At 32.0% G+C, this 12,865-nt stretch overlaps 1 protein-coding gene across 4 annotated transcripts in view; it reads right to left on the bottom strand.

The window, feature by feature from the left end:
* The window catches only part of LOC106467380 (histone acetyltransferase KAT7-like), an 88,440-nt gene that overhangs the window by 25,173 nt on the left and 50,402 nt on the right, over positions 1–12,865 (bottom strand). For 3 of the 4 annotated variants that reach the window (XM_013927732.2, XM_022395558.1, XM_022395557.1), the window contains exons 10-12: positions 10,125–10,214; positions 4,479–4,591; positions 604–706 (exon numbers count right to left, since the gene is read on the bottom strand). In XM_013927732.2, the coding sequence (XP_013783186.1) occupies positions 604–706; positions 4,479–4,591; positions 10,125–10,214 (306 nt within the window). The remainder of the gene's footprint in view (positions 1–603; positions 707–4,478; positions 4,592–10,124; positions 10,215–12,865) is intronic. The other variant, XM_022395560.1, reaches the window with a different exon arrangement.

The raw sequence follows: 12,865 nt of genomic DNA, 5'->3' as shown, positions 1-12,865 counted from the left end.
ACAACTTATTGTTTTTTAAACAGGTTTTTAAACTGTACACTCACACAACTTATTGTTTTTTAAACAGGTTTTTAAACTGTACACTCACACAACTTATTGTTTTTAAACATGTTTTTAAACTGTACACTCATTCAACTTGTTGTTTTTAAACTGTACACTCACACAACTTATTGTTTTTAAACAGGTTTTTAAACTGTACACTCACTCAACTTGTTGTTTTTAAACAGGTTTTAAACTGTACACTCACACAACTTATTGTTTTTAAACAGGTTTTTAAACTGTACACTCACTCAACTTGTTGTTTTTAAACAGGTTTTAAACTGTATACTCACTGAACTTATTGTTTTTAAACTGTATACTCACTCAACTTATTGTTTTTAAACAGCATTCTAACTTCTCATTTCCTCCCATTTTAATAAAATACTTTTAAGAATTTACAAAAAATTCACATGCCCTTTAAAATAGTGAATATTATTTGAATAAAACATACATAACTCATACCAGCTAACATTATTTTTATAAAACTGTTGTACAACATAAATCTACTTATTTTAGTGTTTAAATAAATAAATGACGTGCCTTCACTTTAAATACGATTCTTACCACTTCTTCACAAGCTTTGGCTTGGGCTTCTCTAAACATTTCTAAATCAAACACCGGTGTAAGTCCACTCAAGTTAGGTTCACATGACTTTTCTTCAATTCCTCTATAGTGAGAAAAAGAACTGATATTTTTTCCATTAAACTAGGTAGCAACTGTTACCTACACAATGTTATAAACATTTCTTGCCGATACCTTTCTTTCATGACCGACAGTACGTTTCCTTTTGTTGGTTGTATAAAAGCAGAAAGATGAAATGCAAGCCTATTTGTTATTTAGATTGATAAAAGTTAGTATTTATATTAAAAACAACAGTTTCTACTCCATGAAAATAGAAAACACAAGCATAAAGTGCTTAATTTGTACAAGGAAGGAACTATAGTTTCTATAATTTCCATAGATCTGAAAAATGAAGTTTACAAAAAAAGAAAAATTTTATTAACTCTCTTACTTGTTCAATTAGTAACTGACTTCATTTTCACAGACATGAATCATGTAAACATTTAGAAGTGTAACTAGTATTATGTGGAAGAAAACTATTTTATGCTATCAGACTAACAGCTTGTAACAGTAACAGTTTATACAAGGTAGTTATACTATTTACACTGACACACCAAAATGTTTATAAATGAATCAAGCAAGCCAGAAACTAAGACACAAAATAAGAGTTTTTTATGTTTCCAAATTATAGAAAAAATATATGATTCTCTTCTTTTGTAGGTTGTTTTATGTGCACCACTCCATATGCTTAACTTAAAGTACAAATTTATTAACACTACAATGATTTTAGAATTTACTATACTAAAGTATGCAGCCAACATAATAATTTCAAAAATAAAATGGAATACTATAAAAATAATAAGAGCTACTAATATTATACGTATGGCCAAGGTAAGAATTACATTTGTCTCTCTGCATCAAAATCTTACTCTTTCCCATAGGCCTTAAAACCAAGTCCTCAAGTATTACTACTAAACTGCAACTTTAAAATAATAAGCAACACATAATAATCAGTAAACCTTATGCTAAGAATACACTCCTGTTACCAAGTTATGTTGAGGCTGGTGTACATATTTAATTTACATAACTCATTTCTAAAATGATAGCTTTAGTTAGTATTAAACACCAAACCTCTGTCAAAATATATAGATTATCAACACTGCAACAAAAAACAGGCAGAATGTCCATCTTAGCAAGTTGAAGTAAGAATGACAGGTTGAAATGAAAATGAGAGGTCACCTTTGGGAAGTTAAAATGAAAGTGAGAGGACAGCTTTGGAAAGTTGATACAAATCTCAGAGATCAGCTTTGTTAAGTGGAAATGAAAGTGAGAGGTCAGCTTTAGTAAGTTGAAATGAAAGTAAGAGGATAGCTTTGGTAAGTCGACATGAAAGAGAGAGGTCAGCTTTAGTAAGTTGAAATGAAAGTAAGAGGACAGCTTTGAAAAGTTGATACAAATCTCAGAGATCAGCTTTGTTAAGTGGAAATGAAAGTGAGAGGTCAGCTTTAGTAAGTTGAAATGAAAGTAAGAGGATAGCTTTGGTAAGTCGACATGAAAGAGAGAGTTCTGCTTTGGTAAGTTGAAATGAAAGTGAGAGGACAGCTTTGTTAAGTTGAAATGAGAGATAGAGGTCAGCTTTGGTAAGTTGAAATGAAAGTGAGAGGTCAGCTTTGGTAAGTTGAAATGAGAGATAGAGGCCAGTTTTGGCAAGTTGAAATGAGTAAGAGAAGTCAGTTTTGGTAGATTGAAACAAGAATGTTTCCAAAGATTGAAACAAGATTAACCCTATCACTACAGATAGGTCAAAGTTTACATGTCACAACCTTTTAGAAAGTTACATTCAAAATTTAACTAAACTACTTTATTATAATTTTATACAAATGAACTTGGCATCAAAATATAGTTTATGTATCAAATTTTAATAGTACATAAGTTTTAAGTTATTAATTTTATAAGGAAATATTCAAAAAATTCTCAATTTCCTCCAGTATGAGAATTGTGACATTTGTTCTCAGGTCTTCCCTTTTCTCTACTTTATTTACCACCCCTCAGAGAAGTATGGAATTTAATGTAAGTTACTCATTATAATATAGACATTATTTCATCTTCATTTTGAAATTTTCTGTTGCAGTCTTCAGATCAGTAAGCTTAAGGTAACATTTAAAGGTTCTTATGCAAAAATTATAAAGCCAGAAAAATTATGATAGTTTTTGGACAATGTTTGCTTTGTGTGTGTTATTATACTGTTCTTAGGTACATTATTTAAGTAAACCAAAATTATTTAGTGCACTAGTACCATTAATATACAAAAGAAGACTTACATTTAATTAGCAACCAACAACGAAAACCAAACAAGAGGCTACAGGTAAGTAATATATTTTTCTTATGTACATTCTTTATTTATCATGATTGAAAATAACTACAATGTAAACATTAAAATTATTCTCAAGTATGGTAGTGAGCAGCTTGTGTGTTATTTAAATTGATATGGTAATTTGAGCTACACATTCGCTGAGTGATTTACAACTTGTGTGCAGTGTTATTAGTTAGATATGGGTCAAATGGCAATAAAACAATAAAGTATAAACAGATGTATACTGTTACAAGCATTAAGCTATTTAGGATAAACAATTGTAGTATCCAGTTAAAATCTGTTGTCATTCTAGAAAAAAAAAGGGTAATTAATTTTAAATTTATGTTGTATTTTTGTAGTATTGATATAATAATTTGATTTTTTTGTTTTTTTCAAAATGCATATATAAAAACCTAAAAAAATTACTTTGTTTTACATCCTCCATGTGTGAAATTTGATAAGGCTTAGCAAGTTATGGCAAGCATCAAATGAATACAAAGTTTGTAATTAGAAGAAATTATTGTTTTTTATATTTCTTTATTTACTGTTCTATGTTTGAGAAAAATAACTGAAATTTAAGAACATATTTGTAAATAGTAATAATGTATATACATATATAATTTATTATGACTGAAATGTGGTTATTTTACAATATGCTGGTCCACTAGAACATAGCCAAAACAGGTAACTTTGAAAGGACCAGTTTTATATTATTGGATGTGGTAACATGAGTGCACATGGACCTCAGTTCCTGAAATGTTAGCCAAACATGGCTGAAAGGTCAATAAAATAAAAATAACAAATTTTTATATATGTATAATGTTATGGAATTTAAACTATTTAGGCTAAACATTTGTGGTTTGTTATAATTTGTAGTAATTCTAGAACGAAAAAAGCAAAATTGATTATGTATTTCCTATTTTTCTTATGGTGGTTATGAGGTCGATCGATTGAACCAAGCCCATACAGAGATAAAATAGTGAAAATAACAGATAATATATATAAAGTTTTTTTTCCAAACAAAAAACGTTTGATTATTATCTGGAGGTTATATAGATTTTGCATGTGAAATTTGACAATTTCTGATTCATAAAAGTATTTTTAATCTTAAAATCAAAATTACTTCACATGTTGGATAGTCAACATTTGAAAATAAAAAATGCATAAGCAAAAATTACTTAAAATGTAATGTTTACTGATAATCTGCAAAATGTGCACATTTTAAAAAATTACAGTATAATTGCTTTATGGTTACATTGAAGAATACGGGCTGGGTGGAATCCACCCACCAATAGTAGAAGGGTTAAAAGGTTCCAATAATTTATATTAGGAGTTAATTTAAAATATTCACTTCTCTTCTATTCATTTAGATTTTAGGAGAGAGAGAGAAAAAACTTTATATCTATTTACAATTTAACACATAATTTAGTTTTTGAATACAAAATTAGAGCTAAGTCCAATTCTCTACAAACCATGCAGTTTTACAAAATGTAAACAAATCAGAAACAAAGGCATTGGTACTTACCCTTCACCCTCACCAACCTGTAATTCTTTTTTCACATTAACCTTCAGAGAACTAAGTTTCTTTCTTTGATCCATGAGTTGATTATATCTGTCTCTTTGGTCAGCATTTGGTCCCTGCAGTTTGAAAAAGCTAATATTACAATCAGTTTATTGTAAAGATCTAAAACAAACCACGTTACAAAGAAGATATAAAGATAGCGAAATTGACAGACAGATAAAAACTAACAACACTCAGTGGGAAAACATCCTAGAACAGTAATACTAAAGTTTCAAATAGAAATTCTTTTGTTATAACTTATCAATTTAAACTCAGAAATGTTTTGCACATTCTGAAAAAAAAATAAAAACATTTTCATCTTCTACAACTCAATGATCACCTTCAACAGATATTTCCTGAAGTTCCTGTTGTTTCCTTCTGGAAAAGCAGAAGAGTAAAATATATCCTTATTCATGCAAATGTGAATGGTTGTCTTTCATGTAATAAAGCTTGTTGTCAAATCTGCAAGTTCGTAAAAGCTACTGACTCTTTTTTTGACAAGCACAACCAGAGAAACTTTAAACTTTCTAAAGAAATACTTGTGTTGCACATAATACCATCTACCTTACATAGTGTAAAAAATACATACTGATGATTGTATTTATATGTTGTTGAACTGTTTTCTAAGAGTCGTTTGGGTGTGTCCTACATACTGATGATTGTAGGGCACACCCAAACGACTCTTAGAAAACAGTTCAACAACATATAAATACAATCATCAGTATGTAGGACACACCTAAACGACTCTTAGAAAACAGTTCAACAACATATAAATACAATCATCAGTATGTGGGACACACCTAAACGACTCTTAGAAAACAGTTCAACAACATATAAATACAATCATCAGTATGTAAGACACACCTAAACGACTCTTAGAAAACATTTCAACAACCATAAGTCTTCTATTAACACCGAAAAAGATCTCCATGGATGTCATTAGAAATTGACCTCCTTAACACTTCTTTTCATGTGTCACCTTTATTTTACTTTAATAACACTCAAGTATAGTTTTTCTTGACCATTTCTAAAGCAAATCATCTGTAACATCTTTTTACATAATTCTTTCTTTTCTGGCTGTGTTACACCAGAAATGAGACACATTTACAACAATACATTGACAAATATACAAAAACACTTCCTGGAAACCCAGGTGACCTTCATGACATCACTCAACTCCTTTTATATATCACTCATTCAGTTACTCCACCATTCCCTGTTCCCCTGAAGAAGAAAGGTCCACTTTATAAAAGAGCTCGGGTTATGGGGTTTTTATCATTTTATATTAATACTTCTTGAACCTGCATGTTTTTCTGACATCATGAGTTTATCTGCTTCTATATTAATAATATAACTTCATAAGATCAAAGAAAAATGAAGAATGATACCTAAAACCCTTTCATAGTTCATGAAACAATTATCCTTATTCAGATAAGGATGTAAATAAGTCATTGATAATTTTAAAATAATCTCTGGGATGCAAAAAATATAGATACATGTGAAATTTATTTTCATCCTTTCCAGTAATGAAACTAGATTTCTGGCATTTGTGTGGTGAGGCCTTCTGCAAATAACAGCACAGATTAATCTTAACCTAGAGTTCTAAGAAAAGCTAAACCTTCTGGTTCAAAATAATCTTGTTCAGTAGAGTTTTCCTTTCCCCAGTTATTATACACATTATTATAATTGTTTGGTATACAGATCAAAAAGATCCTTATCTTAAATTGGTTGATAGTGGAAGTTATAATTTTCCTATATTGACAATGTATTTCTAATAGGTAGTTACCTCCATTCAGTGCTGCCCTGTATATACAAAAAAAAAAAGTTTATGCATGCCACAAGCCTTTTATCTCCCCTCAATTGGAACTGATTTATTCAAATTCCTCATGCAAATCATCATGCGACAACCCTCCAGAAATGAGAGCAACTCGAAGTATCACTTCGAGTTTTGGCAGAAGATGGAAGCACCGGTTTTCAGTGAGAAGGAATGGTGAGAAGTGTGAAAGTGTAAGAGGAGGTAAATACCTATCGGAAATACATTTTCAGGATAGGAAAATTATAACTTCCGATAGCGTACATTACCTCTGCTCACATAAATAGCTAGAATCCCACATCGAATAGGTGTAGGGACAAGTGAGAGAGAAAGAAAATAGCATCCTTTGAAACCATCCAAAGGACACTCCCTAAGATGATACAGTCAGATTCTAAGATCTGATGTGGGGGACTGCACCACTTCTAAGCTGGGTATTCTTTTCACCTATCATAAAAATATGTCATACATATGGGCAGAAAAACTAAAGTCAGCTAGTGACCTGAACCATACAATATTTATGAAACTCTATCACAGAAAATATCCAAGTGGGTACAATTAAAAGGATGTGTCCTAGATGTAGAGTGGCTAGGGTGCAACGGATAGTACATGACAAGTCAACTACATTAAAAACCCAAGCTGCTGGGAACTGACATCCACGTGGGGGTAGGATGAGGATCATATCATCGGTAAGCCAACTACAATCCAAAACCCGACCACTGGGTACTGACATGCATGTGAGGAAAGGAAAGAGGATCATACCGTCTTCACTTCAGGTTCATGAGAATGGAGAGAATCAATGACCCCTCTCCAGACCCATGAACCCGGGAACTCGACATCTGGTATCGAAAAGGTGTCTGCGTAATGTAACCCATCTCCCTCAAACTTGAAATTAACTGGAACTACCCCAAGCAAATTAACATCCTCAGAATAATAAGCATCGAGGGATAGTGGAAAGGGAAGAACCGTAATCTGCAAGTACTTCCATTGTAACCCACAACATGGATGGAGTAACAAGAGTACAATTGAGGGAGGAATATGGACATCTGTAATACGTGTGAGGACTTATGTTGATTGGTTCAACTCTAAATCCAAATCCCAGCCATGGGGGTAGTATGAGGGATCCCAATTAAAGAGGTGAACTGCAATTTTGAAGGCTCATTCCCATTTATATTTGTTTCATATTGGAGAATACCACATCCTATATGCCAGCAGAACACTACCACCCTTTCAACTGAATGGTTTAATAATCATTTCTATATTTTGTTTGTATTTTGTACTTCATTAACCCATTCAGGAGGATGCCTTCACGTCTACCACCCCAGCGGCTTGGAAGTGGAAAGTGGTAAAGACTCTCAAACTCCACTGGAAGAAAAGGTGGAGAAAACATGGTAGAGAGGTCGAAGATACAACAACACCTGAGACAGTGCAATGGATGACCACAAAATCATATTTCTCAAAGCAGACTGTACCAATTTATTCAATACAAGGCATAGCAGGGATGGGCAGCTATCCCCTTCTGCTTTACCAATGTAGTAACTGGGTGAGTACGGTACGGGACAGGCAAATTTTTTAAGCAATTCCATCACGAGGATAAACCTACAAGCAGCTTGTGGAACATCCCATCTCTGCAGTGTGCATTGCATGGCCATGGAAATATAATATGTAAGTTGACATGGCCTTACGGTGCAGATTTGATTGGTTAAAGAATACTTGGTCAGACATCACTTGTCACAGAGCAGAATCCAAACAATGAGTAATGATAAAAAGGGAAAAAGGCTTCAGAAAAGAAATAAAGAAAAATAACTTACCCAGTCAAAGTCTCACTGAAGTCTGAAGAATGGCTACAGGTGGAAGATGATAGCCCAAAGAGGAAGAAACCTCGATCCTATGCAAATAGTGAGAGACAAATGTATTAGGGGTAGTCCACATACCCAATTGAAAAATTTCCTCCAAGGGATAATGAAAATGAGACGCCAATGAAAAGGTAAAGTGTCGATTTTTATAAGAAGACACCCAGAACAGAGAACAGGGGAAATGTGATAAAGGGGAATAAGCCAATCTAATTAAAAGCCAAACCCAATTGGTGAGGATGGAAAAGGTGGGAATGGGCACCACAGAAGGAAGCCATGCAGGCAATATAACAGTGAAGAGCATGTACAGGACATAGAAGTCTATCCAGATCAAGTTGAGGATAAAGGTAGGAACTAGATAGAAGAGAAATCAGTGAAAAGGAGGAGTTACCCTCATGAGCTGCCGAAGTTTTGGGGGAGAAAAGAATGATCCGGATAAAAGAGAAGGTGTGTATAAGGATAAAGAGTACGTGAAACATTGATGGCAAATAAATCAGACCTTTGACATCCACAGATGGAGAACAGGAGGGGCTGGATGGACCAAAACAGAGGTAATTTATGGTTGAGAGATGTAGCAAAAGTATCAAAGTGAGGAGTTTCCCACTAAAGGCAAAGCCACTGGAAAGCAACAGGATTGAGAGACCACTCCATTGGATAGATTTTGTCTGGATGGGAAAGTCAATCAACGACAAGATCAAAAGCACCTGGAACATGACATGCAATGATATAAATATCTAGCATGTGGGCCCAAAAAAGAAGATCCATACAGAGGGATCAAGAACAGTTATCGTCCTGGGGATTGAGATAAGCAACCACTGCAAACCAATACCCTGAAGCTTTCTTTTGATAGACCCATGAAAATCCTGAAAATGTATTTCCGATAGGTATTTACCTCCTCTTACACTTTCACACTTCTCACCCTTCCTTCTCACTAAAAACTGGTGCTTCCATCTTCTGCCAAAACTCGAAGTGATACTTCGGTAGCTCTTATTTCTGGAGTGTTGTTGCATGATGATTTGCACGAGGCATAAAAGGCTTGTGTAAAAAATGTTTTTTTGCATATAGAGGGCAGAACTGAACAAGAATAGCTATTTATGGGAGAAGAGATAATGTATCAGAAAATAACGTGTTCTTCATTTCAAAATCATGTAACTATGTTAGCCTTTTTCTTTTGATAGCTTAATGTATTCTAATATCACAAGGAAATTAAACTTACTTCATGCATATAAATAATATTTTACTTGTTATCACATCAAAATTATTCATCACCTACTAATGATCAAGTCTAATTTCTAAGATAATTACTTCATAGAAAAAATTAAAATAGCTTAATTAATGCAGCAATGTAAATTTATTGGTGTTTCACAAATTTAGAGCTTCTCCTAATATACCGATGGGTAAATCAAGATTTTGGGCCAGGTTTAAGGAGTTAATAGGTTCTATCAAGTCAGTTTGATATACACTAATTAAGATACTATTCTCATATTTTTCTGCCTGGGACATGGCTTCTTTGTAAGTTACACGACTATATTCTTATGGAAAATAAAAAAGAGAAAGATTTTCTAACTTTATTGCCAAAATACCATCATAGTCCCCATTTGTGTCTGTGAAAATGAAAACTTTTCACATATTTTTTACCTTTTTGATTGAAATATTTATTTAAAATACAGAAACAATTTAAGAAATAAATATCATTATGCTATTCTCAATAACGTCATAAGCTTTTGTATATAATAAGTGTTTTAATTTTTTGCTACACATTTTACCCCACACCAAATATCCAGCCAATAATATAAGAGTGAAAGACTTTGCAATTTTTAAGCTTCAATATACATATGTAACCTGCACATTATATTGTAGCTTTGAACAAAGACGTTTTTGTCACTACAACTATTTAGCTTGTGTAGATGAGTGAAGACGTTATTACAACAAAGCTACCTTACTGACCATTTTTCTTAATCCAAACTTGTTGACAGCACTTTCTTCTAATGCCTTCATTCTTTCTGATCTTCTCTGAGACCTTTCTTTACATTTTTCCTATTAAATTTCAATAAATTATTTTATTGATAACTAAGTTTTTAAGATATAATTTTTATCATATGTATTTTATACATGCAAGAGAAATTCTAAAATGTCATTAATTAATTCTTCAATAGTAACTTTAATATCATGCTTGTAAAACATTAATTTACTATAACTGCTTTTATTGTCAATCTAATGTTGCATTAATTTTCTATTCTACCTATTTTTGACAATAATCTTATATTAAGAAAAATCTTAAGTTGATACTTAGTCTCTTCTATTTTTAAATCTAATTAAAAGAATAATAATTTCTTGTTTCCCAGATACGGCAACATTCTGTTCAATAACTCCCATAATAAAACATTCTCAGGCAATCTTTACAGAGAGCATACTATTTATCAAAAATACATCTGTTGTGATGCACACTGTAAATGAAACCAAAACCTAGTTTATGGTACATTTTAACAAGAAAGAAGGAAGAGTACAATCTCACTTAACAGTGCTTCAGTTTTAAAAATCACAAGAAAGTGAAGAACTATTTTCCTTAACTTTGCCAGGAGAGTGATAGGATATTATGTCAACAAAGAGTATGGGATTACATCAAGATTTATAGTTATTACTAGATTGTAGGAATATAATTCTAGAAAAATAATAAATTACTAATATTAACATTGCAGGAATAAAAATAAATTTACACTAACCCTATGGCTACTGGCTACTAATTTTTTTAGTAGGTATTGTTGTTCTCATCATATTTCATTCTTAAAATAAAACTAGTTAAAGAAATTGTTTGAAATTTAACAAGAACTTTCCTAAACATATGTAGTTTCAGAAAAATAATGTATGGTACATTACTTTTGATTTATTTAGTTTTTATGCATTATTAGTTTTAAAATCTTGGGAATTTACATTAGGAAACAGCTTTCATAATAAATAATTAAATACATATATTTGTTCCAGATTTAAGTTTTTACTTTGTTTTAGTTAATTATTCTAAAAGTATGTATAAAAACATTTCATCATTCCACAAAACATAAATTTTGTCTATTTCTAATTTTTTTAAATCACATACTCTCCTTATGTTTAAGTTTTTTTTATTGTACCCATAATTTGGTCTATTGTACCAATAAATCCATGATACCAACAGCGTGAACTGTGTTCAATTGCTCAAGTAAGTAATAATATCTCACAACCACTCACTGACTCTAGCACAGATGCTTTTTGTATATTACTGTAGAAATGATAGTAAGAAAGTATACATATGCTATTGTGTGTACAGTACTTGAATACAATACAATTTATTTCATTTTTCAAACAAGTTTATTTTAACAAATGTTTTTTTATGTGGCTACACTATACAAAGTACAGGAAGTTTGTTAACACTTACCTGGTCCATTGCTAAATCAGTATATACTATAACAAGTGTTAATCCACAAGAAACAGGCACCATAAATTATAAAGAAAGTGACTTTACAGCAGTCAAAAGTCACATTCTACTCATTATACTGTCCAAAGATCATATATATTAGAATTTAGAGATCAGGCATTTTCACACCCTGCTGTGTAAATGTTCTGCCAATTGCCCTCCTTGCTTCATCCACTTTTTATGACATCAACCTGTTTAATTTTTTCACATATGGTATTTATATAATTTGATGTACAGACTAAGTTTCAATGCTACTAAGCGCTTAGTTACTATGAGAAAGCCATTCATACAATCTTTGTAACAGCCTGCTACTAGAGCTATTGTTTCTTTTTTTAGTGGAAGAAGAGCCTGTTGTATATGTACCTGAGAACTTGAAATCTCATATACAGTAAGATGTGCTTTTAGGCATAATATTCATATATTCACAGGTTTTATATTTCCTATGATAAATATTTAAACAAGGTTCCTTTACTGAAATTAGTTTTTAGTGTATTTTTTTATTTTGTGACATCTTTCAATTGTATAATGTCAGAAGCATTTACAATTCTATGTATAAACTGAAGAAACAGTTTATATTGTACTAGTTCAACATGCCACTTACACAAAATATTAATTTCTTGTGTATATTAAGTATCCAGGATAGCAAAAGCTAATAAAGTAATTTTCTTTACAGTGTGAACAGTGAAATCTCACATAAGATATATATATATGCTTTTATTCAGATCATGTGTTCTTCACAGATTTTTATCTTATGATCAAAACTGTAATTGTGAATTTGTTAAATGTATTCTTAGAGCTTTTAAGTCTAAGCTCAATAGTTCAAATATATCCATATACCATATTTTCATTATGTCAACCATATATTAATAACATACTAACATTTTTCTAGATGTCTTCCAAAACTCAGACTGAGTATCTAAAACAGAAGAAGAATCTCTCAGTTAATGAAGCATTGTTGCTTTTCTTTGCTTCATCTTTTGAAGAAGAATCTTCCTCCTCTGTCCCAGAAGAAGACACAAGAAATCAGCTTTGCTGGATTCCCTCTTACATGAGGAGTCAGACCTACCCCTCAGATAAAGAAGACTCTCCCCATGACCAAAACCAATCAGGAAATACAGTTACTGGTTTTTCCCACAACCAGCACCACAGCCACTTCCACAATAGCCAGAAGCAGGACACAACATAAGCCTCTGGCATTTAATACAGGGGGGAAATGGGAGGTCTTCAAAGATAAGCATCC

The sequence above is a fragment of the Limulus polyphemus genome, unplaced genomic scaffold (assembly GCF_000517525.1).
Source record: "Limulus polyphemus unplaced genomic scaffold, Limulus_polyphemus-2.1.2 Scaffold2593, whole genome shotgun sequence".
NCBI lineage: Eukaryota > Metazoa > Arthropoda > Merostomata > Xiphosura > Limulidae > Limulus > Limulus polyphemus.
This window is presented reverse-complemented; position numbering and strand designations above follow the sequence as displayed.